The sequence below is a fragment of the Macaca thibetana genome, chromosome 16 (assembly GCF_024542745.1).
Source record: "Macaca thibetana thibetana isolate TM-01 chromosome 16, ASM2454274v1, whole genome shotgun sequence".
NCBI lineage: Eukaryota > Metazoa > Chordata > Mammalia > Primates > Cercopithecidae > Macaca > Macaca thibetana.
In genome coordinates, this window is record NC_065593.1 from 44,670,168 (window position 1) to 44,695,354 (window position 25,187).

Consider the following 25,187-nt stretch of genomic DNA (forward strand, 5'->3'; position numbering starts at 1 on the left):
TACAAAAAAAAAAAAAAACTAGCCGGGTGAGGTGGCGGGCGCCTGTAGTCCCAGCTACTCAGGAGGCTGAGGCAGGAGAATGGCGTGAACCCGGGAGGCGGAGCTTGCAGTGAGCTGAGATCCGGCCACAGCACTCCAGCCTGGGTGACAGAGCGAGACTCCGTCTCAAAAAAAAAAAAAAAATAAATAAATAAAATAAAAATAAAAATAAAAATAAAAAAAATAAAACTAAACTAAACTAAAAGGCCAGGTGTAGTGGCTCATGGCTGTAATCCCAGCACTTTGGGACGCCAAGGCGGGAGGATCGTTTGATTCCAGGAGTTTGAGGTCAGCCTGGGCAATAGGGCAGACCCTGTCTCTATCAAAAAAAAAAAAAGTTTGGTTTGGTTTTGTTTTTTGGGATGGAGTTTCACTCTTGTTACCCAGGCTGGAGTGCAGTGGTACAATCTCAGCTCACTGCAACCTCCACCTCCAGGGTTCAAGCAATTCTTCTGCCTCAGCCTCCCAAACAGCTGGGACTTCAGGCGTGCACCACCATGCCTGGCTAATTTTTGTATTTTTAATAGAAATGGGCTTTCACCATGTTGGCCAGGCTGGTCTTGAACTCCTGACCTCAGGTGATCCACCCGTCTGGGCCTCCCAAAGTGCTGGGATTACAGGTGTGAGCCACCGCGCCCGGCCAAAAAAAGTATTTTTAATTAGCCAGGCATGGTAGTGTGTGCCTGTGTCCCAGCTACTTGGGAGGCTAAGGTGGGACAATTGCTTGAGCCCACAAGTTCAAGGCTGCAGTAAGCCATGATTGTGCCATGCATTCTAGCCTGGGAGACAGAGTAAGATCCTGTCTCAAAATAAATAAATAAATAAATAAATAAATAAATAAATAAATAAATAAATATATTTTTTTAAATGAAGACACCATATTTAATGACATGGAAAATGTCTAACATACTGTGGGTGATAAAGCAGATTTTGGAAAAATGTGAGCTGATGTTTATTGCTGTGTCCTCATGCCAGCTCTCTTCTAAAGACCCTGCATGCCTGATCTCCTGTGATCTTCCTAACCACTCCCTGACCAAGATACCATACCCATTTTACAGATGAGGGAATGAGGCTCTGAGAAATGCAGCGCCTCACCCAAAGTCACAGAGCATGTAAACAGCCAACCTGAGATTCAAATCCTGGACTGTCTGGCTTCCAAGACCCCAATGCAGTACAAAATGAATCTTTTTAGAGCCCTGTGACTTAAAAAGGACCGCCAGGCCAGGCGTGGTGGCTCACGCCTGTAATCTCACCACTTTGGGATGCCAAGGTGGGTGGATCCCTTGAGCCTAGGAGTTTGAGACCAGCCTGGGCAACATGGTGAAACCCCATCCCTACAAAAAGTACCAAAAAAAATTTAGCTGGGTGTGGTCGTGCACACCTGTGGTCCCAGCTACTGGGAAGGCTGAGGTGGGAGTATCACCTTAGCCTGGGGAGATTGAGGCTGCAGTGGGTCGACATCGTGCCACCACACAGCCTGGGTGTCTCATATGATTCTCACATTACTCTCAGACCATTTCTTTTTAAGAATGAAGAAGCAAGGAGTTCATTTTCTTTTTTTTTTTCTTTTTGAGACGGAGTCTCGCTCTGTCGCTCAGGCTGGAGTGCAGTGGCCGGATCTCAGCTCACTGCAAACTCTGCCTCCCGGGTTTACGCCATTCTCCTGCCTCAGCCTCCCGAGCAGCTGGGACTACAGGCACCCGCCACCTTGCCCGGCTAGTTTTTTGTATTTTTTAGTAGAGACGGGGTTTCACCGGGTTAGCCAGGATGGTCTCGATCTCCTGACCTCATGATCCGCCTGTCTCGGCCTCCCAAAGTGCTGGGATTACAGGCTTGAGCCACCATGCCCGGCAAGGAGTTCATTTTCTTAAGGTTCTGACCCTCATGGGTGGCAAATCTGGACCCCTTTCCAAGAGTACTGCTCTTTACTCCTCAGCCCATCCATGTCCTGCCCTGGGGCCCTGCAGGCTGATGGGGAGCCCTCTGAGTGCCTCTGGCCCATGGGGAGCCCCTCCCGGGATGGCGCCTTCAGCAGCTTCCCTCACTAGGCCTCTCACTTAGCAGTCCTTGAGCGCACACTGACTTTTCCATGATCTCCTTGTGGTGTCTGATTCTTTTTCTTTGCTGCCTCTTCTCTCATTGTTCTGCTCTTGTGAGCCAGCTCACCTCTCCTGGCAGCAACCCACAGTGGCTCTGCACCCTACCTGTGCAGCCACCTGGTCGGACCCACCTGGAAAGCCTTCTGCCCCAGCGTCAGCCCTGCCCAGCCCAGCCTTGCCTACCAGCAGGAACTGGACAGAAAACATGAGCCAGCTGGTTCAGGGCAATGCAGGTGAAATAGCTGTGGCATTCTGTGACACTCAGGGCCGGCAACTAAAGTCAGGGGCTAGAGGTCACTGTGGGCACAAAGGATTGCACAGTTCTGACACGGTCATTAGAGACCACAGGCAGAGCTGGGCTCTGAGGGAGCCACAGTTGACAGGGAGGATTGCAAATGCCTGGGCAAACAGGTCTGCCATGGAGAATATAAGAGGAGAAGCTGTTTGTTTTGCCTCCTGTTACATATTACCTTCCGGGTAGAGGTTCTTGGAACCCAGGCCAGAGGTTTACAGGTGGACCCTGCCCCTGCTGGGGGATGGAATCGCCTCAGGCCCTAGGAAAGGCCTCTTCAGAAGCCACTGGGGAGGGAGGATGAAGGACTCAGAACCTTGATTTCTGAGGGGCCCAGAGAACTACAGGAATGGTCCCCACGCTGAGGCCACCCCCTGCTTCCTGGAGAGGGTGCCATACTAGCTAGCCACCAGTGAAGCTTTCAAAATGAAATTTAAAGCAATATCCTGTTTTGTTCCAAGCCATGGACTGGCCTCTGCTCCTTACCCCCAATAGGAGGCTGGTCCCTAGGTCCACAGAGAAACTTACATCATCAACAAGGCTAAAAGACAAGCAACGGCCTAGATTTATAAATTTCATTTTATATATAAGAGACAAAGGATTAATATTTAGCCTGTGTTTTAAAAAACACAAATCAATAAGGACAAATAATCTCACACAATAAATGGGCGATGAATAGGAACAGAATAGACACAGAAGTCATTACCAATACATATTTTAAAAGATGCCCAATCTCACTGGTAATTAGGGAAGTATAAATTAAAACCACAGTGAGATACTCTTTCACCCCCACCAGAGTGGCAAACTCTTTTCCTTAGCAACAGTGTCTATGCTGCCCAGGCTGGCCTCAAACTCCTGGCCTCAAGTAATCCTTCCACCTCAGCTTCCAAAGTAGTTAGGACTACAGGGTCGTGCCACTGAGCCCAGCAGCAGATACTTTACAGTCCAGCAATACTAAATATTTGCAAGGATGTGGGAAAATAGCAAAACTTGGTTGCTGTTGGTGGTCACAGTAGCACAATCTCGCCAGGGCAATACCTAAAAAAGCTGAAAATGTCAACTCTTCAGCACAGCAATTTCACTGCTAGAGATATAGTCATAGGATGGACTGCTATACAGCTGGTAAAACTAATAACTTAGATCTTGAACTTGCTACTCACTAAGTACTATAATGAATCCACACAAATGAAGTGATGTGTAGATACTGTATTAGGTATCGTAAGTAGTCTAGAGATTATCTAAAGTACATGGGAGGATGCACATAGGTTATATGAAAATACGACACCATTTTATACCACAGGCTTGAGCATCCAAGGATTTTGGTATACAAGGGAGGTCCTGCAACCAACCCCCCATAGATACTAGAGGGCAACTGTACTACTTATGGACTCAGAGACGTGCTAAAAGTATAAAATGTGCTTCAGCACAACATATATTAAATTTATGATGGTGGCTCTCTGCTGGGGGTTGGCTAGAGGAGGGACAGAAAAGGGACTTCAACTTGATCTGTAGTGTTTTATTTCATTTATAATTTTCTGAAAACAAGAAAGGTTAAATTTTTATTCTGTGTCAGCCACACAGGTGTTTGTTATTTTTCCATGTAATTGTGTTTCAATTTTTTTCCCACAGGAAAGTTTTAAGAGGGAAAATACAAGGGACTTGATGATCTCCTAAGAGGGCTGTCTACAACATCCAAAAGATGAAGCAACTTCCTGGCATGGGTGGGAGACCCACGGCACCTGTCATGTAAAGGGTCAAGGTCAAGAACAACTTTTTTTTTTTTTAAGACAGGGTCTCGCTCTATTGCCCAGGCTGGAGTGCAATGGCATGATTATGACCCATTGCAGCCTGAAACTTCTAGGCTCAAGTGATCATCCTGTCTCAGCCTTCTGTAGCTAGGACTACAGGCAGGAGTCACATGCTTAGCTGGGTTTTTTATTTATTTATGTATTTTGTAGAGACAGGGTCTTGCTGTGTTGCCCAGGCTGGTCTCAAACTCCTGGCCTCAAGCAACCCTCCCACTCCAGCCTCCTAAAGTGCAGCAATTACAGGCATAAGCCACTGTGCCCAGCCAAGACCAACATTTATGCAATAAGCAAGAGCCCTGATCTGTCCATGACATTCACATGCTGTACTCATAGCAAAGCCTCAGTCCTCATTCAACACATTCACTCTTGTGTTCTAGCTCATTTGTCCAATGTATCTCCTAGCTCATGGCAGTTGAAAGGCAGGCTCTCCCTTCCCATCTCCCTTGCACACCACCCAAAGTTTTAGGATCTCACTCTTCTAGTCCATGTGCCACTCGCCAAGCCACGTGCCATGGGGCTGCATCCTCCTGGGGGGCTCCTTTCCCTAATTTGCACAGACACTAGGCTAGTGGTTGACCTTCCAGTGGTCGTTGATATGGGAGTAGAGATGGCCAATGCTTGTGCAGGAGGGACAACCCTGAACTGCTGAATCTGAACCTGTAATAGTTGTTTTATCCTGAAATAAAATTATAATTTTTATGTACCTGAATAAATAGGTGATATATTTATACTAGTTACAATGTGCAACTATTGTTCAAGATGAAGGTGCTGTTGTGACAAACAAAATCCCCAAAAGAGCACTACTAAATGGTCATTTTCTTAATTGATGGCCATTTTAATGCATGCTGGCCATTAAAAGCACAAGAGCCTCAGGAAAAAAAAAAGAACTGGCTGGGCATGGTGGCTCACACCTGTAATCCCAGCACTTTGGGAGGCCGAGGCGGGTGGATCACCTCAGGTCAGGAGTTCGAGACCAGCCTCGCCAACACGGTGAAACCCCATCTCTACTAAAAATACAAAAAATAGCTGGGTGGGGTGGCACACGCCTGTAATCCCAGCTACTCAGGAGGCTGAGGCAGGAAAATTTACTTGAAATCGGGAGGTGGAGGTTGCAGTGATCCGAGATTGCACCATTGCACTCCAGCCTGGGCAACAAGAGTGAAACTCTGTCGCAGGAAAACAACAACAACAGCAACAAAAACTAACTTTGACTAAGTCTCACACTCTATATAAGTAAAAATAAAATGAATCGCAGACTTAAGTGTAAAATGTAAAACTTAAAACATTTATAAAATCTTCTGGATCTAGAGCTAGGCAAAAAGTTATTAGACTTAACACCAAAAGCATGATCCATTAAAAACAAACAAAAAAACTCACTGAGAGCTGGGTGCAGTGGCATGCACCTGTAGTCCCAGCTACTTGGGAGGCTGAGGCAGGAGAATTGCTTGAACCCATGAGTTGGAGACCAGCCTGGGCAACATAATGAGACCCCACCTAAAAAAAAAAAAACTCACTAAACTAGACTTTATAAACTAGACTTTATAAAAATTTTTTTAAAGTTGCTCTGTGTTCTGGGCGTAGTGGCTCACATCTGCAAAGTAATCTCAGCACTTTGGGAGACTGAGGTGGGAAAATCACTTGAGCACAGAAGTTGGAGACCAGTCTAGGCAACACAGTGCAATCCCATCTCTATGAAAAAATTTTAAAATTAGCTGGGCTTTGTGGCGTGTACCCATATTCCCAGCTACTTGGAAGGCTGAGGCAGGAGGATCACTTCAGCCTGGGAGGTTGAGGCTGCACTGAGCCGTGGTTGTACCACTGTGCTCCAGCTGGGGTGACAGAGTGAGGCCTTTCTCAAAAAATTTAAAAAAAAAAAAAAAAATTGCTCTGCAAAAGATCCTTTTGAGGATGAAAAACAGCTACAAAGTGGGAAAAAATATTTGTAAGCCATATGTCTGACAAAGGAATAGTACTAGCTAGAATACATACAGAACTCTGAAACATTGAGCTATTTAGTATATAAAACTCACTTTTGTGAGTTTTTGTCAAGGTTAATGAGCAGTTCCTCCCAAAAGCACTTCTTGGCTTCTGAGCAAAAAAAGCCAGCCACAGGCCGGGTGCGGTGGCTCATGCCTGTAATCCCAGCACTTTGGGAGGCTGAGGCAGGCAAATCACCTGAGGTTGGGAGTTCAAGACCAGCCTGACCAACATGGAGAAACCCCATCTCTACAAAAATCCAGAATAAGCCAGGTGTGGTGGCACATGCCTGTAATTCCAGCTAATCGGGAGGCTGAGGCAGGAGAATCGCTTGAACCTGGGAGGCGGAGGTTGTGGTGAGCCAAGATTGAGCCATTGCACTCCAGCCTGGGCAACAAGAGCGAAACTCCGTCTTAAAAAAAAAAAAAAAAAAGCCAGACCCAAAAGTATGTAGAATACATACTCTAGAATTCAAGAACAGACAAAATTAATCCATGGAGACAAATCAGAGCAGCAGTTGTCTCTGGCTGGGGAAGGGAATTGATCGGAAAGGGGTACAAGAGAAATTTCTAGAACAGCATGGTCTATATGGTAGCCCTAGTCACATGTGGCTATGGGGCACTTTAAATGTGGTTAGTCTGAATTAAGCTGTGTTGTATGCATTAAATACACATTCGACTTGGAAGACTTTATGAAAAAAATGTAAAATATCTCATTAGTAATTTTCAAAGGTTGATTACATGTTGAAATAATTTTGGCTGCACTAGGCTAAAAAGTGTATATCATTAAAATTAATGTATCTGGCCAGGCATGGTGGCTCATACCTGTAATCCTAGCACTTTAGGAGACTGAGATGGGAAGATCGCTTGAATCTAGGAGCTCAAGACCAGCCTGGGCAACGTAGTGAGACCTCATCTCTATAAAAAAATTTAAAAATAAATAAAATAAGTAAAATTAATATTTCCTATTTCTCTTCACTTTTTAAAGAAGGAAAACTGTAAAATTACATATGTGGCTCACATGATATTTCTACTGAACAGCCCTGTTTGGGAGTAATGAACAAATTCTGTATCTTGGGATATTGAGCAATAGGTAGATATCTTTGTTCAAATTCATCAAACTACGCTTAAGATCTGTGCAGCTCCACTGCACTCCAGCCTGGGCAACAAGAGTGAAACTCCGTCTCAAGAAAAAAAAAAAAGAAAAGAATAAAAAAAAAAAAAAAAAAAAGATCTGTGCGGTTTACTGTATGTAATTATACCATAAAGCCCCACGACCTTTCTACCACTCAACATAACCTCCCTGAGGAGTATGTGACCTACGAAAAACACCGACTACAAAGAACAAACTACAAACGACTACAAAGAGTAGTAAGGGCTACAGTAAAAAAAAATTTTTTTTTTTTTCTTTTTGAGATGGAGTTTGGCTCTTTCGCCCAGGCTGGCGTGAAGTGGTGCTATCTTGGCTTACTGCAACCTCCACCCGCTAGGTTCAAGAGATTCTCCTGCCTCAGCCTCCTGAGTAGCGAGGACTACAGGTGTACACCACCATGCCCAGCTAATTTTGTATTTTTAGTAGAGATGGGTTTTCATCATGCTGGTCAGGCTGGTCTTGAACTCCTGACCTGAGGTGATCCACCCGCCTCGGCCTCCCAAAGTGCTGGGATTATGGGCATGAGCTACCATACCCAGCCCAGTAATGATTTTGAACAAGATACTCTATATTGGTGGAAGCTTCCATTCTCAGCATCTTGTTTTGTTGTTGTTATTATTATTATTATTATTTGAGACATGCTGTCACTCTGTCACCCAGGCTAGAGTGTGGTGGCATGATCACGGCTCACTGCAGCCTTGACCTCCTGGGCTCAAGCGATCCTCCTGCCTCAGCCTCCCAGGAAGCTGGAACCACAGGCGCATGCCACCACACCCAACTAATTTGTAAAAAGTATTAGCTGTAGAGATGGGGTCTCCCTATGTTGCCCAGGCTGGTCTCAAACTTCTGGGCTCAAGTGATCCTCTCACCTCAGCCTCCCAAAGTGCTGAGTTATAGGTGTGAACCACTGTGCCTGGCCCATTTTCAGCATCTTGAATGGAACCACTGGTGTCTGTAAGTACGTACAGAAAATACATAAGAAGTGATAATCTGGGTTCAGAAAACTCTCTCAAGAAGACATAGAAGGGCCAGTGCGGTGGGTCACACCTGTAATCCCAGCACTTCGGGAGGCTGAGGCGGGAGGATCACTGGAGCCCAGAAGTTTGAGACCAACTGGGGCAACAAAGTGGAAATCCGTCTCTACCAAAACAAAATACAAAACATTTAGCCAGGCATGGTGGTGCACACCTGTAATCCCAGCTATTTGGGAGGCAGAGTGGGCACATCACCTGAGACTGGGAGGTCAAGGCTGCAGTAAGCCGTGATCACGCCACTGCACTCCAGCTCAGGCAACAGAGTAGCCTGAAATACTTGGAGTCAGGAGGCATCCATGCTGCAGGGTTTTTTTTGGAATAGTTGGACAAAGACCCCAGGAGAAGAGTGCCCAGGAGTCAGGGATGGGGGCTGAGTCAAGACACTTTTCCCTTGATAGGATTACTAAAATACATACAAGGCTAGATCTTAGTTTTCTAGGAAGAAAACCTTTGAGGTAGCCGGGTGCACATGGTGGTTTGTGTGTAATCCCAGCTACTCAGGAGGCTGAGGAAGGAGGATTGTTTGAGTCCAGCAATCCCAGGATTTTAGGAGGCCAAGGCAGGCGGATCATGAGGTCAGGAGTTTGAGGCCAGCCTGGCCAACATAGTGAAACCCTGTCTCTACTAAAAATGCAAAAAATTAGCAGGGCATGGTGGTGGGTGCCTGTAATCCCAACTACTTGGGAGGCTGAGGCAGAATTGCTGAATCCGGGAGGCGGAGGTTGCAGTGAGCCCAGATACTGCCACTGTACTCCAGCCTGGTGATAGTGGGAGACTCCGTCTCAAAAAGAAAAATAAAAAGAAAAACATATTTAAATGTGTGTGTGTGTGCATGTGTATATATAAAACAAAACTTGATGCTTCTCTTTGAACAGGGACTACAGAATTACAGAATGTCAGAAGGTTAAGAAGGCTGCATACTCAGAGTTCATAAGAGACCAAGTGAAATTTCACACATGTATGAAGGCTGTATACTTCAAATCACAGCCTTATTGGTTTTAGGGATCAGGCTGAAACTCCAGACCATTTAGGAATCACAGAATGTTCTCCGAAAGGTAGAGCACATGTTGTCCAAACAGCCTATTTTACAAACAAACTAAGGTCTGCAGAGATTGAGTAACTTGCCTAAAGCCACACTAAGTTAGGAGAGGAAGGGTTGGGATTTGCTTTCCTGTCAACTAACTCCCACATGGAGGAATACATGCATGCCGCTGAGGTTTAGAAAGCATGATTTGTAAGCTAGAAATACAACATGTTAGTTCTAAAGGGAGAGGCACTGGCAGAATTGTTCCTACCCTTCATTATTAGGACACTCCCATGGCAAGGCCAACCTAGAAGATGAAATTACAGCCTGCATGTTGGCCTGTTGAATGTATGACCAGTTTTATTTCCATCCTCAGCATAAGCTCAGGCCTGTCCACCCATCTCCAGCAGCCCCACCTTTGCTTAGGCAGTTTCCCCTGCGGGAACGTTCTCCCTCCTACTCCCCAGACATAGTTACTGTACTGTGGGCCTCGGGGTCACTGTAAGAATGGACTAAGCCATCGTTACACAAGCATTCCTGTAAAATAGCTCACCCCTAAGACAAGTTGCTCACTGACCCATGCAATGGGTTGAAAATGTCCTTGGCATCAAACTGTGCATTAAGCAGTTTCTTATGGGACCTCATTTAACCTTTACAACACACTATTTATACATAAGAAAAGTCAAGGCCAGGCATGGTGGCTCATGTCTGTCATCCCAGCACTTTGGGAGGCTGAGGCAGGCAGGTAACTTGAGCTCAGGAGTTCAAGATCAGCCTGCGCAACATGGCAAAACAACATCTCTACAAAAAAGTTCAAAAATTAGCTGGGCGTAGTGATGCAGGCCTGAAGTCCCAGCTACTGGGGAGGCGGAGATAGGAGGATCACTCAAGAGTTTGAGGCTGTAGTGAGCTGTAATCGTGCCACTGCACTCAGCCTAGGTGACAGAGCGAGATCTTGTCTCCACTAAAAAGAGAAAGAAAAAAAAAGTCAAGTTCAGCTTAAGTAAAAAAAACTACTCAGCTAGAAAGTGGTTCATTTGAATCAAGATCTGCCTGGATCCAAAGTTTCATCTGTAGATTGAAGTAAAATAGAGGCCGGGATCAGCAGCTCACCTCTATAATCCCAGCACTTGAGGCCAAGGCAGGAGGATGGCTTGAGGCAGAGGTTTGAGACCAACCTGGGCAACACTTCATAACCCCATCTCTACAAAAAGTTTAAAAATGATCTGGGTATGGTGGCACTCGCCTGCAGTCCTAGCTACTTGGGAGGCTGGGATGGGAGGATCGCTTGAGCGCAGAAGTTTGAGATTATAGTGCGCTATGATCGTTCATAACGATTGAAGCACAAGTGAGATTTCACGGAAGTACAAAGGCTTCAAGTTGCAGACCTATCCTTTCAGGAATCAGGCTCTAACCCCAGGCTCTTTGGGAAGTCTCCCCCCTCCTATTTCCACAAACCAGATTCCTCCTGCTTTGATTGACATCTTTAATGGTACTGCAAACTTTCTGCATTGAATCAGTGTGTCTATGGTCTTCCCCTGTAGACTCCTTCTAGAAAAATAACTCTGTCCGTGAAAACAAACTCATTCATCTTTTTATTACCTTTACATGCTTCACAGTAGACTGCAGCGAATGTACAGCATTCAAGGTAGAGGAGGGTAACTAAAACAGATGTGTACCATTCACTGATTCCAACAGCCAAGTTCATAGTTATTTTCTACTGTTACATTTAGACTGGAGGATCCCCAGTGGAATGCATAGGGATATCGTCACCAAATCATTCGTAAATCATGTTTTGGAAATTATGGGAAGAGTCTATTTCTTGTACCTATTTATGGTTACCACCCAAAACACTTCCAGGCTTAACACAAGGCACTCATATAGAAACAGCATTTTGTAGTTTTCCATGTGTGTGTAAATCGTTGGTCACAAGAACAGAAAAATAGCTCAGCAGCTGTCTGAGCTATGTGATATACGCAAAATGTATCAAGCCCAGAGAGACCTGAGTGTGGGACTTCAGTCATGCTCCCCCTTTCCCAGGGAAAATTGTTTAAAGGCATTTTGCTCCTAACTAACTGCTTCACCCATTACTTTCAGGTTTACAAAATTTGTGATACAAAGAACAAGGTATAACACATCAATAGCTTAAATCATTTTAATGTACATTCTTGGTAAATCACTTAGGAACTGTCTCTTCTTTTCATTTATTTATGTATTTATTTAGAGACAGAGTCTCACTCTGTCGCCCAGGCTGGAGTGCAGTGGTGCGATCTCGGCTCACTGCAACCTTCTCCTCCTGGGTTCAAGTGATTCTCCTGCCTCAGCCTCCCGAGTAGCTGAAACTACAGGCACCCGCCACCACACCCAGCTAATTTTTGTATTTTTAGTAGAGACACGGTTTCACCATATTGGCCAGGCTGGTCTCGAACTCCTGACCTTGTGATCTGCCCGCCTCGGCTTCCCAAAGTGCCAGGATTACAGGCGTGAGCCACTGTGCCCAGCCTTCTTTTCTTTTAAAAACCCACTTGTAACTGCTGCTCATCGGAGCATATATTCAGGGCAACTTGAGTCTATGCTCCTGGGTTGCAGTCTGAAAACTTGCCCCAAATAAACTCTCTACTTATATTACTTTTGCCTCGGTTTTTTGCCTTTGGTCTATGGTCTTATATGATCATAGCCATCCCCATGGAGAGTGGTCCACAAAGCCCACTTACTCCTCTGTCCCTACCATCAGCCCCAAGTCACTGGATCCCCAGCTCTGAGCACCACACCCAATTCTGAGAGGCTTTAGCCACTGATCTCTCTGTCTTCCCAGCTCTGAGTGTTCCCAACACCCTGAATGCAGCTGCCTCATAGACAGCCCCAGGCCAGCTTTAGGGGAGGTCTGGAGGAAGGCTGCTCAGTCCAGGTTTCTCTTTGAATTCCTTCCTTGGAGGTTCGCTGAAGCCCCAGACTAACCCATCCACCTTCCTTGGGAAAGGAGGCATGTGGACAGGGGGAAGGAGGTGGTCGTGAGGAGTTCTGGAAAGCAAAGGATGGCTTTTTCTTTCCTTCTGGGGAGAAAGACTCTGGGCTGGGCGCGGGGGCTCACACCTGTAATCCCAGCACTTTGGGAGGCTGAGGCAGGTGGATTATTTGAGGTCAGGAGTTTGAGACCAGTCTGACCAACATGGTGAAACTCCTAAAAATACAATCTCTACTAAAAATACAAAAGTAGCTGGGCAGGTGGTGTACACCTGTAATCCCAGCTACCTGGGAGGATGAGGCAGGAGAATTGCTTGAACCCAGGAGGTGGAAGTTACAGTGACCCGAGATCACACCATTGTGCTCCAGCCTGGGGCAATAAGAGCGAGATTCCACTTCAAAAAAAAAAAAAAAGAAAAGAAAGAAAGAAAGAAAGAAAAAGAAAAAGACTCTGAACAGCTCTGCCTCAAATGGAGAGGAGGACGTCCAGCAGACCCAAGGACTAGACATGTAGCTGGGCGGAAGTCACCATCTTGGTAATCAGATGAAATAATTGAAATAATTGGGTTCCAGAAAGGAGAAATAATTGGGTTCCAGAAAGAGGCCACCAAGGAGGGGATCCTCTCCTACTTTCAAATCAGTCAGAATTCCCACCCAGGCACCAGCAAGGGTTTCCAGGGATCAGCCCTGCCTCAAAGGAAAGGCTGAGAAGAAGAGCAAGCTTTTTCTGTTCATTGGCCCAACAACACATCAAGTAGGTAGTAAGAGTGATGAGCTAACCAGCTCAGAGGGTAGGTAACATGCCCGAGGTCATACAACCAACAGGGAGAGGAGCCAGGGCTGTCATCCAGGACAGTATAACTTCAAAGTCCTTGCTCTTTTCTATCAGGCAAAACCAGGATCTGATAAGTAGTAGGCTGGGTGTTGGGCATCAGGAAAGCAGGCTGTGTGTGAGCAGATTGGAGAAAACAGAGGACAAAAGTCCAAGTGCATTCCTCACCATGGCACTTGCAACACTAAATTGTGCTCAACTTGATTTATTTCTCCTCCCACGAGGCTGCAAGTTCCTGGCAGGGTGAGGACTGAGTTTTGTGGCCTCTATATCCATAGCACGTGCTAGGCACTTGACACAGAATCTGTTCTCAGGAATGTTTGCTGATGGTTTCAGCCCTGAGGCTTCTTTTTTTATTTTTATTTTATTTTTATTTTTTTGAGACGAAGTCTTTCTCTGTCACCCAGATTGGAGTGCAGTGGTGCAACCTCCACTTACCAGGTTCAAGCGATTCTCTTGCCTCAGCCTCCCAAGTAGCTGGGATTACAGGCATGCACCACCACGTCTGGCTTTTTTTTTTTTTTTGAGACGGAGTTTCGCTCTTGTTGCCCAGGCTGGAGTGCAATGGCATGATCTCAGCCCACTGCAACCTCCGCCTCCCAAGTTCAAGCGATTCTCCTGCCTCAGCCTCCCTAGTAGCTGGGATTACAGGCATGTGCCACCGTGCCCAGCCAATTTTGTATTTTTAGTAGAGATGGGGTTTCTCCATGTTGGCCAGGCTGGTCTAACTCCTGACCTCAAGTGATCCACCCACCTTAGCCTCCCAAAGTGCTGAGATTACAGGACTAAGCCACCATGATTGGCCTTTATTTTATTTATTTTTTATTTTTTTGACATGGAGTCTCGCTCTGTCACCCAGGCTGGAGTGCAGTGGTGCAGTCTTGGCTCACTGCAATCGCCGCCTCCCAGGTTGGAGCAATTCTCTTGCCTCAGACACCCTAGTAGCTGGTATTACAGGCCACACCTGGCTGATTTTTGTATTTTTAGTAGAAACGGGGTTTTACCATGTTGGCCAAACCGGTCTCCTGACTTCAAGTGACCCGCCCGCCTGGGCCTCCCAAAGTGCTGGGATTACAGGCATGAGCCACCCACGCAGCCTTTATTTTTATTTTTTGAGTCTAGGTTTTGCTCTGCCGCCCAGGCTAGAGTGCAGTGGCATGATCATGGCTCAATGCAGCCTTGAACTCCTGGGCTCAAGTGATCCTACCACCTCTGCTTTTCAAAGTGCTGAGATTACAGGCATAAACCACCATGCCCGGCCTGAGCCCTGAGGCTTCTGAAGTGGAAAGTAGGAGAGAAATCAGGTAAAACCACCACAGTTAGCCAATAAGGGTGCAAGCACAAGGGAGTGGAAGGGGCAGAAAGGAGGTAGGCCAAACACTCAGAAAATCATCTCTCTGGATAAACGAGTCTCCTCCTGACACAGCAATAAGAATTTCTCTGAAGCTTGGTGCTCTCAGAGGCCTCAGGGCTGTAGCAGGTAAGTGACCTATTTTGTTTATAGACAAAAAAGTCAAAGGTCAGGAATGTTGCCATGTGGCCTGATTTATTATTTGTTTATTTATTACTTTGTTTGTTTTGTATTAGGCAGCCTCCTGAGCCAGAGTAGGCTGAGAGACTCCCCTTTGGTCTGATTTAGTATGATAAAATATGCACACGTTGGGGAGTAACTTTCCTTAGAGTCCTCCCAGCCTGAGGGGGCACCCATGAGTCCAGAGGAGAGGCTTAAGAGACTAGGGGATCAGGGGAGGGCTGAACTTGTCTAGGGAGACCCTGGGAAGTAGTGAGTGACTTCCCAGGGTCACTGGGAAGAGGACCCCACTGTCCTCATCTCAGTCCCATCTACTGACCAGCCTTGATCCACTTAGTTTTCTCAGCAAATTAGGCAGAGTGATGTTAAGGCGTTGCATGCTTTCTAGCATTCAGGAATCAGCAAGTTCAAAAACTGTGATCTCGGAGTTCCAGCAAAAAAGGAGTCTGCATGTCCCTCCAACTCTTCCTGCTTAGCCTTTTTAAAAACAAAAACAAATCTAGTTCTCTGAGACACAGCTTTGTTCTGACTTCTCCTTTTTCCACGTCCAGACCCACACCCCATCTGATGTTGTTGAAAGTGGTGTCCTGACCACTGACTTAGTATCTGGCCTAGTTGAGTGGTAGGACAGGCTCAGTGGTGCACAGGGCTCCCCAGTGGTGCTGCTGAAGCTAACAGCACTGATAGCATTGGTGGCAGCCTGCTCTCTGTGACTCAAGCACTTTCACATTTGCCATCTCACGCGGTCCTCCCAGGGACTGGTCGCGCCTGAAGGCAGCTTTACTTACTGTGCTGCTGCAGAGGCAGTGAAACTACTGGGAACTGAAATCCTCTGCCAGTTTCCATCCCACCCCTTGCACTGAGGATAGAAGAAAATAGGCCCAGGAGCAGGCAGCAAAGAATAAAAGCCATGTTAGTGAGCAGCTGATGAGGAGAGAGGAGACTGCTAAGTTTAGTGGCCTGGGTCGGGGAGAATGGGGCTGATCCCCAAGTTTGCCCATGCAGGGGTTCCAACTCAGAGGCAGTGGCCTGGGCGTACAGCCCAGGCCTTGGCCCTGGCCCCTCCCCATCGGAATATTCTCCTTAAAGCCCACACTCCTTGCCCTCTGTGCCCATAAAGGAGAAAGAATCGAGAGTCTTGGACCAGAACTCGAAGTCCCTGCAGCCACCAACCAAAGCCCCCTGCCAAGTCCACCAGGCCAAGCCAGCTTTTCCTATTGCCTAGGTGCTCGTAGGGGGCGGGTGAGGGGCGGGTACCTTCCCCCCGGTGCACTCGTCCAGAGGTGGGGCTTCCGAAGCTCGGAAGGACCTCCAAGTTCCTCTCCCAGGGAACTGCCCCGCCCCCTCTCTTCCCGCGGGGGGTCAGTACCTGAGGAAGCGGACAGCCTGCAACCTCGCTTCCTGCCAACTCCGAGAGAGGGCTGCCCGGGCCCCCAGCACCCCCGGGCTCCCGGCGCACATTCTCCCCAGGCGCAGCATCCCGACGTAGGCTGCAGTGGCTCGCATCGCCCAGCGTCCCGGCCAGAGTAAACTTTTAAAGTGAGCCGGGGCGGGGCGGGCGCGGAGCAGGCGGGGAGGCGGGGAGGGTGGCCTCTGCCTATGGGGTGCGGCGGACTCGGTCTCGGCCGGCGGGGCGGGGCGAGGCGCGGCGGTGGCGACTTCGCGCGGGGCCACCTTCCCCGCGGACCCCGCGACCCTCCCCCTCCTACCCTCGAAGAATAGCCCTGATTTCCTCTGGATCCGAAGGCCCCAGCTGCAGTCCGAGACAGATCTTCCTCGCGACCATTCTCAGGGGCCTGGATGTTAGAGGCGCAAACGTTTGTTGATTTTCCAGGGGGGCCAGATGGCAAGGTCAAGATCCGTCCATCCCCTGCCCCCTTTAGCGCTCGGGTCACGTGCTGGCCCCGCTGCTTGCAAGCCAGGGGCCAAAGGAGCAGGCGCGAAGCGCCCTTGAGGCATGCCAGCTGGAGCAGAGGGCCCGCAGGGGTGGGGAGGCAGCCGGGACAAAGGGTGTCACGGGTGAGCCCCCTGCGAGCCCGCTGGCGCCAGAGTCGTAGCTGAGGCCAGATGTCAGCTTCAGAAGGGACACCAGTTGTACCCCATCTCACACGAGGCATCCTCCCATCCCTCCTCTGCTGCCTCTGCCTTGACCTTCTTCACAGGGTTGGGGGCCGGGCACTGTAAGGTGGCCTCAGGGACTGGGACCTGTGTATTTCATCCTCCATCTGCCTGTCTTGGGGCCTGTGGCACAGTTCCCTGTGCTGCCCTAGGCGTGAATGGAAAGCAACCCTATGCCCCTCCTTAGGGTTCCTGAGTTCCAGGGGTGGGTGGGGTACTAAGACACGGGCGAGCTGCGGGACACAGAAGGTGATAATCCTGCTCTGCTCCTGGCTAGGAAAGGTGGCACTGGGCACCAAAGAGTAGCACAGTTTATGCCTGTTCCAGGTCCACACTGCCTCGGGCTAGCCATGACTCTTCCTCTAGAGAAGGAGCTGGAGAAGAATGAGGCAAAGGCCCTGGCAGTGTGACCTCCCCTCTCCTGACAGGAGGAGATGAAGTGAACTCTGCCAGGCAGAAGGGGTGGCTGAGAGTGGAGCCTGGCCTGAGGTGACGTTTGCCCTTATCTGGGAACTCTGGCTCCATTTTGGTCATGAGAAGGAGTCCACGCTGAGCCTCTTTATGATCTTGAGCGTGACCTCAAATCCTCCCTGGAACCCCGGTTCCTAGGGAGGGTCCACACACTTCAGTTTCTGTGGGGTTGGGGCAGCAAGAGACAGAGGAACAAAGAGATCACAGGAGGCTGGGCCTGCAAGGGTGTGCCTTCCTAATTAGACTAACTCTTTGATAGTGGACCAGGGAATGTGGAGGGCTGGGGCATTCACAAGTCTGGGGTCCCAGCCCTGACTGGCAGGCTCAGCCTCTAGCTTGCTTGGTGACCCTGGGTAAACCATTGTCCCTCTCTTGGCCTATGAAGTGAGGGGTAGGTACTGATCTTGTAGGTCCTTCCACTCTCCTGGCTAGTTTGAGGGTCAGTCCTCAGCAGGAGAGAAGTGAGTTCCTCCTTGAACTTTGCTCCAGCCTCGGCTTTTCAAGACACTGGGCTTTCCTGACTCTTCCTAGGTGCACAGGCCGTGGCATCATAGCCACCAGTTTCAGGGTATCTTGTACATGCCAGGCTCTTCAAGGACATTTTCTCTGACCCTCACAAACACCCTGCAAGGAACAGGCATGCCTTGGTATGTGTCTTTGTTTTTATGGATGAAGAAACTGAATCCTAAAGAGGTTCAGCCTCTTAAACATAGGTCAAAGCTCTGCCCGTAGTCTCTTTGTGGCTTTGGGCAAGTCACGGGGCCTCTCCAGCCTCACTATCTGTCAAATGGGGATCATAATACCAACTTCATGCAGAGGGCTGGATAAGAATCGAGTAGGTGGCACAGAACTGGTAGTTGGCCAGTTTTCAGTGATTGTTTCTTCCTCCATCCTCTCCTTCCTCTCGTGTCTTCACTCTAAGACCTTCCTCTGTGTTAGGAATTGCAAACCTTTTTTAGGAGGGGGAATTGTTTTATTTCTGCAAAGCCCTGGTAGGCAGTAGTTCTGTGGATGGGGAGGAAGGCTGGGAGAAAGTCAGGATGGCTGGTGGGGAAGTCTGTGAGCCATGGTGGGGGAATCATGTTGACCCAGCATTCTTGGGTTAGTATAGGGAAGTGGCAAGCAGGGCAGTGGGCCATCCAGGTCTTCCAAGTTCCCTTCCTTCCCTTTAACCAATTCAATTCCCCATTGCTCCCTAAGGGGCCTTCTGCCTGAGCCATCACATCTCCTTTATGCTGCAAGTGACTTGCATGATTTATGATCCCTGTAGTTTGGCTCATGCCATTGGCTAACATGAGAAAGCCCTTGTTCCCGCCCCTTTGCCCATGTCCTGCTTCTGTGCTTCAAAAGCAGGCTCAAAATGAAAACACCATTTATTGATTTTTTTTCATTTGTAACATCAACCTATGAATAAAGTACAGAAGACCTAGTCACAGTTACAGAACAGAATGTAAATGTAAGTGTCACTAACCTTGGAAGTTACATCTGTCAGTAGTTGAGAGGGAAAGGGCGGGGCAGACTATAAAATAAAAATAAAGGAGTATGTCATTATGTACAAAAATAATAATAAAACTATAGTAGCGGCCGGGCGCGGTGGCTCAAGCCTGTAGTCCCAGCACTTTGGGAGGCCGAGACGGGCGGATCATGAGGTCAGAAGATGGAGACCATCCTGGCTAACATGGTGAAACCCTGTCTCTACTAAAAAATACAAAAAACTAGCTGGGTGAGGTGGCGGGTGCCTGTAGTCCCAGCTACTCGGGATGCTGAGGCAGGAGAATGGGGTAAACCCGGGAGGCGGAGTTTGCAGTGAGCTGAGATCCGGCCACTGCACTCCAGCCTGGGCGACCCAGAGAGACTCCATCTCAAAAAAAAAAAAAAAAAAAAAACTATAGTAGCAAGACTTAGGGAGGAGAGATGGGGTGCCAATCCCCACTTATCAAACAGAAAATCTAAAAATGGCAAAATAAGTATGTCATTTAGAGGCAAGTAACAGAAGAAGATAAAACAGAAATATATATTCCCCAAAGAAATATATCTCCAGGCCGGGCACGGTGGCTCATGCCTGTAATCCCAGCACTTTGGGAGGCCGAGGCAGGCGGATCACAAGGTCAGGAGATTGAGACCATCCTGGCTAACACGGTGAAACCCTGTCTCTACTAAAAAAAAGAAAAAGAAAAAGAAAAAATTAGCCGGGCGTGGTGGCAGGCGCCTGTAGTCCCAGCTTCTTGGGAGGCTGAGGCAGGAGAATGGCTTGAACCCGGGGGGCGGAGCTTGCAGTGAGTTGAGATCCCGCCACTGCACTCCAGCCTGGGCGACAGAGCAAGACTCTGTCTCAAAAAAAGAAAAAAAAGAAATATATCTCCAAAGAAGATATACAGATGGGCAATAAGCACTTGAGAAGGTACTCAAAAAATTCAGATCAAAACCATCCTCGCACTCACTAGGATGGCTGTTATTTAAAAACAGCAACAGGCCCAGTGTGGGTGCTCATGCTTGTAATCGCAGCACTGTTGGAGGCCAAGGTGGGTGGATCACTTGAGTCCAGAAATTTGAGACAGGCCTGGGCAACGAAGTGAGAAACTGCCTAAACAAAAAGTACAAAAATTATCTGAGTGTGGTGGTGCGTGACTGAGGCAGAAGGATCGCTTGACCCCGAGAGGTTGAGGCTGTGGTTAGCTGAGATCACACCACTGCACTCCTGCCTGGGTGACAGAGCAAGACCCTGTCTCAAAAAACAACAAAAAAAAGAACACCCACACAAAAAAACAGAAAATAACAAGTACTGATGGGGATGTGGAGAGATTGAACACGTGTGCATTGGTAGTGGGAATGTAAAATGGGGCCACCGCAATGGATGGTATCGTGGTTCCTCAAAAAATTAAAAATGAGTTATATGATCCAGCAATTCTACTTCTGGGTATATACCCAAAATAATTGAAAGTAGGGACTCCAACAAACATTTGTGTACCAACATTCACAACAGAATTATTCCCAATAGCCAAAAGACAGACACAACCCAAATATTCATCAGTGATTGAATGGATAAACAAATGCGGTATATCCATACAATGGAATGCTATTCAGCTTTCAAAACAGGAAGGACATTCCGACACATGCTACAAGCCACATGAACCTTGAACACATTGTGCTAAGTGAAATAAGCCAAACACAAAAGAATAAATACTGTATGATTCCATTCATATGTGACCCTTCAAGTAGTCAAATTCATAGAGACAAAGTGGAATGGTGGTTGCCAGGGGTGAGGTGTGTGGGGTGGAGAATGGGGAGTTATTATTTGTTTAATGGGTATAGAGTCTCAGTTTAGGAAGATGAAAGGGTTTTGGAGATGGATGGTGGTAATGGTTGTATAACAATGTGAATATACTTAATGCCACTGAACTGTACCCCTAAAAATGGCTAAAACGATATATTTTATTTATGTCTATTTTTCCACAACTTTTAAAAAAACTTTTCTTTGGGGCATGGCAGTGGGAGGAACAGTGAGGGCAGAGAACAGGCTTTTGTTAAAAAAGCTATTTTCGGTCGGTTGCAGTGGCTCACGCCTGTAATCCCAGCACTTTGGGAGGCTGGGTGGGCGGATCACAAGGTCAGGAGATCGAGACTGTCCTGGCTAACACAGTGAAATGCTGTCTCTACTAAAAATATAAAAAATTAGCCGGGTGTAGTGATGGGCACCTGTAGTCCCAGCTACTCAGGAGACTGAGACAGGAGAATGGTGTGAACCTGGGAGGCAGAGGTTGCAGTGAGCCGAGATCACGCCACTGCACTCCAGCCTAGGTGACAGAGCAAGACTCAGTCTGAAACAAACAAACAAACAAACAAAACTGTTTCCTTATTTTATTTTCTAAGATGGTGTATATGATTTCTCTTAATAAAGTTTTTTATTAACATACCTGAGGGAGGCTTCAATCAGTTACAGGAACTAATGAGTTTGATGAGGTTTTCACTGTAAAAAAAGGAGTACAAAGAGTTTACTTAGACTTAGAATCAACTTCAATCAACTTCAGCGTCAGATCTGGAAAGAATCCAGCCTTAGTGCTTTTTCTGTCAATGACCTTCAGCAAATCCCTTTTCTCTAGTGTAATTTTTCATAGCTCTCTGTGGTAATTGTCTCCAAATAGTAAGTGAAAAATGGTCCTTTTAAAGAATTTCCTTCACTGTGTGTTTGAGAACTGAGCTGTCTAATAAGAAATGCAGTGATCATGAAGGAGAGGTGGAGAAAAAGGAGAGACCGCTGGCAGCCACAGAAAGAAAAGGGGAGAGGAAGATGAGGAAGTTTCAGTTTTCAAAGAGGTTGAAACGACTTGGAACAGAATGCATATATTCTGCTAATCAAGTCAATTAGATCCTGTAGTCAATATATATTTTTTAAAAAGCCTAATAAAAATTGTTTTAAACATGGATGTTTCTCATTCTCAAACTGAAAGTGAAAACAAGGAACTTGCTGTGAACTACTGTGTAGAATCAAGTTATCTTTTTTCTTTTTTTTTTGAGACTGTCTTACTCTCACCTGGGCTGGAGCTGGAGTGGTGCAGTAGGGCAGTCATAGCTCACTGCAGCCTTGAACTCCTGGGGTCAAGTGATCCTCCCACCTCAGCCTCCTGAGTAGCTGGGATTACAAGCGCATGCCACCACACTGGGCTAATTTTTCTTTTTTTGTAGAGATGAGGATCTCAATGTGTTGCCCAGACTGATTTTGAACTCCTGGGCTCAAGTAATCCTCCTGATTCAGCCTCCCAGAGAGCTGGGATTCACAAGCAGGCACCACCACACCCAGCTGAGTAAAATTATCTTGATTGCGACTAACAATTGCTGCAGGCACAGGCAGACGTGTTTTTAAATGATCTGTATTTTCTTGCTTACATCCCCAAATTGAAAAACTAAGCCATAATCCCAGCAACTGCCAAAAACACTATGAAAGCCTTGCTTTTGTAAGAGGATAGGACAAAAATCTTTATTTGGATGGCATAATACTTTACTTCCCTTGGGTCAAAGTCAAGAACTAAAATCAACTGTGAAGTCTTGGATAAAGACCCAGTGTTAAACCAAATCTAATTTAACTTCCCTTTTTTATTCATTGGTTCAACTTTCATTCATTGAGTAACTACTTGCTGACAAGCATGATATGAATGAGACATGGCGTCTGCTCTCAATGAGCTCGCTGTCTAGGAGAAAACACCAGTCCTGAGACTGACAATGGCCTGCACTGCAGCCAGTGCTGCGTGAGGGAGGCTGGGGGAGAGGCATCTACCCAAGGTGTGTTGCAGAAGGTCTCCTGGAGGTTTGCATCTAGTCCTGAGAAAGAAGCAGTGTGTCAGTTTCCTATTGCTGCTGGAACAAATTGCACACATGTAGTGGCTTAAAACCCTAGAAATTTATTGTCTTACAATTCTGGAGGCCAGAAGTCTTAAGGGAGTCTCACGGGATTAAAATTAAAGTGTTGGGCCAGGTGCAGTGGCTCATGCCTGTAATCCCAGCACTTTGGGAAGCCGAGGTGGGTGGATCACCTGAGGTCATGAGTTCAAGACCAGCTTGGTCAACACGGCGATGTCCCATCTCTATTAAAAATATAATAATTAGCTGGGCGTGGTGGTGCACACCTGTAATCTCAGCTACTCAGGTACAAGAATCGCTCGAAGCTGGGAGGCGGAGGTTGCAGTGAGCGGAGATCCAATCACGCCGCTGCACTCCAGCCCGGGCAGCGAAGTGAGACTGTCTCAAATAAATAAATAAATAAATAAACAAAATCAAGATGTTGGCAGGGCTGGTTCCTTTGAGGGAAACCAGAGAAGAATCCATTCCTTGTCTCTTAGAGCAGCTAGTGACTCCAGTTTTTCTTTGGCTTATGGCCACATCATTCTAATCTCTGCCTCTGTGCTCACATTTCCTCCTCTTTGTCGAATCTTCCTCTGCCTTCTTTGTTTTATTTTTTTGAATAAGGTAGTGCCTTCCCTCATGGTCTTGGTATGCCTTTGATGAGCAAGGAAAGCCTTTCTCTGGAAACCCCCAGCAGACTGCCCTCAGGCTCCTCTGCTATGACTGCTACGCATGCCAACAACTAATGCCAAGCGGGACATAGTACTATGGGCATCAGCAGAATAGCTCACTTTTGGTCAGCGTGATCAGGTAAGACTTCTTAGAGGAGGTGGCATTTGGACTGGAATTTGAAGGATGAAAAGGATGGTGACCATGGAAAGGGAGGAAGGAAAGGGCATTCCAAGCCAAATGGAATGAACAGAGGGGAGAAGGCAGGAATAAGGAAGAGATGAACAGTTTTACAGGAATGATTTTTTAAGTGCCTTCTATGGACTAAGAACTCATTTAATCCTTATGAAAAAAATAGCTTCTAGCCGGGCGTGGTGGTGCACACCTGTAGTCCCAGCTACTCAGGAGGCTGAAGTGGGAGAATCCTTGAACACAGGCGTCTGAAGTTACAGTGAGCTGGCTGGGTGCCATGGCACAGGCCTATAATCCCAGCACTTTGGGAGGCTGAGGCAGGCAGATCACTTGAGCCCAAGAGTTCAAAACCAGCATGGGCACCACGGTGAAACTCCGTCTCTATTAAAAAAAAAAAAAAAGTTACAGTGACGTGATCACGCCACTACTGCACTTTAGCCTGGGCAACAGACCAAGTGCCTGTCTCAAAACAAACAAACAAACAAGAACAGGCTGGGCTCAGTGGCTCACATCTATAAATCTGAGCACTTTGGAAGGCTGAGGTGAGCAGATCACTTGAGGTCAGGAGTTTGAGACCAGCCTGGCCACATGGTGAAACCCCATCTCTACGAAAAATACAAAAATTAGCCAGGCATGGTGGCACACATCTGTAATCCCAGCTACTCAGGAAGCGGAGGCAGGAGAATCGCTTGAATCTGGGTGGCGGAGGTTGCAGTGAGCCGAGATCACGCCACTGCACTCCAGCCTGGGTAACAGACAGTGAGACTCTGTCTGGTAAAAAATAAGTAAATAAAATAAACAAAGAAACAAAATAGTTTATTCTGCAGGTGGAGATTTATGATTGAGGAATCCAGGCTTGGAGAGATTGGATAATGTGTCCAAAGTTGGTAGAACAAGATTTGATCTCAATTCCATCTCAACATATGATGATTTTATTTATTCATTCATTCATTGCTTATTTATTTGTAATAAACATTTCTATATTATAATTTATTACAAAAGTAATAAGGCTGATTTTAGCAAATCTTTAAGGTGAACTAGGTTTAAAAAGTATGGATATTCAGCTATACATTTTCCTAGGATCATATAAACATGTTTATCTCCTTTTTATATATTATTATATATTATATATTAATATATCATATCTCTGTTAATATTATATATATATTTTTTATTTTCTCTTTTAAGAGAGGAAGAGTTGCTATGCTGCCCAGGCTGATCTTAAACTCCTGGGCTCAAACCATTCTCCGCCTCAGCCTCCCAAGTAACTGAGACTACAGGCATAAGCCATTAAATCTGGCTATTTTTACAAAAGAAAAAAAAAGGACCATGCTGGACAATTAATGGAATCAGAATAAAGTCTATAGATTAGAGAGTAGTATTGATCAGTGTGAATTTGTTGATTTTTACAATTGTCCTATGGTTATATCTTTCCTTGTACTTAGGAAAAACACATTGATATATTTAGTGATAAAAGGGCATCATATCTGCAACATATTCAGTTTAGAAATTGTGTGTGTGTGTGTGGAGACAGAGAGAGAAGGATAAAGCAACTGTAGTGAAATGGCAAATGGGAGATCTGGGTAAAGAGTGCACAGAAGGGCTGGCTGTGGTGGCTCATGTCTGTAATCCTGGTACTTTGGGAGGC

The 25,187-nt window shown here is 46.7% G+C and overlaps 2 protein-coding genes across 36 annotated transcripts in view; one reads left to right on the forward strand and one right to left on the reverse strand.

Annotated features, from left to right (window-relative positions):
* ACSF2 (acyl-CoA synthetase family member 2) overlaps positions 1–16,348 on the reverse strand; it is a 48,829-nt gene extending 32,481 nt beyond the window's left edge. The window contains exon 1 of the mRNA XM_050765074.1: positions 16,122–16,348. Coding sequence (XP_050621031.1) covers positions 16,122–16,258 — 137 coding nt within the window. The 5' untranslated portion in view covers positions 16,259–16,348. The remainder of the gene's footprint in view (positions 1–16,121) is intronic.
* The window catches only part of MRPL27 (mitochondrial ribosomal protein L27), a 464,439-nt gene that overhangs the window by 395,196 nt on the left and 44,056 nt on the right, over positions 1–25,187 (forward strand). The window contains exon 1 of one of the 35 annotated variants that reach the window (XM_050765119.1): positions 19,596–19,605. The exons of the other annotated variants lie outside the window; for them this stretch is intronic. The gene's annotated coding sequence lies outside the window, so the exon portion shown is untranslated. Of the gene's footprint in view, positions 1–19,595; positions 19,606–25,187 lie in introns of those variants that run through there. 35 annotated transcript variants of the gene reach the window in all.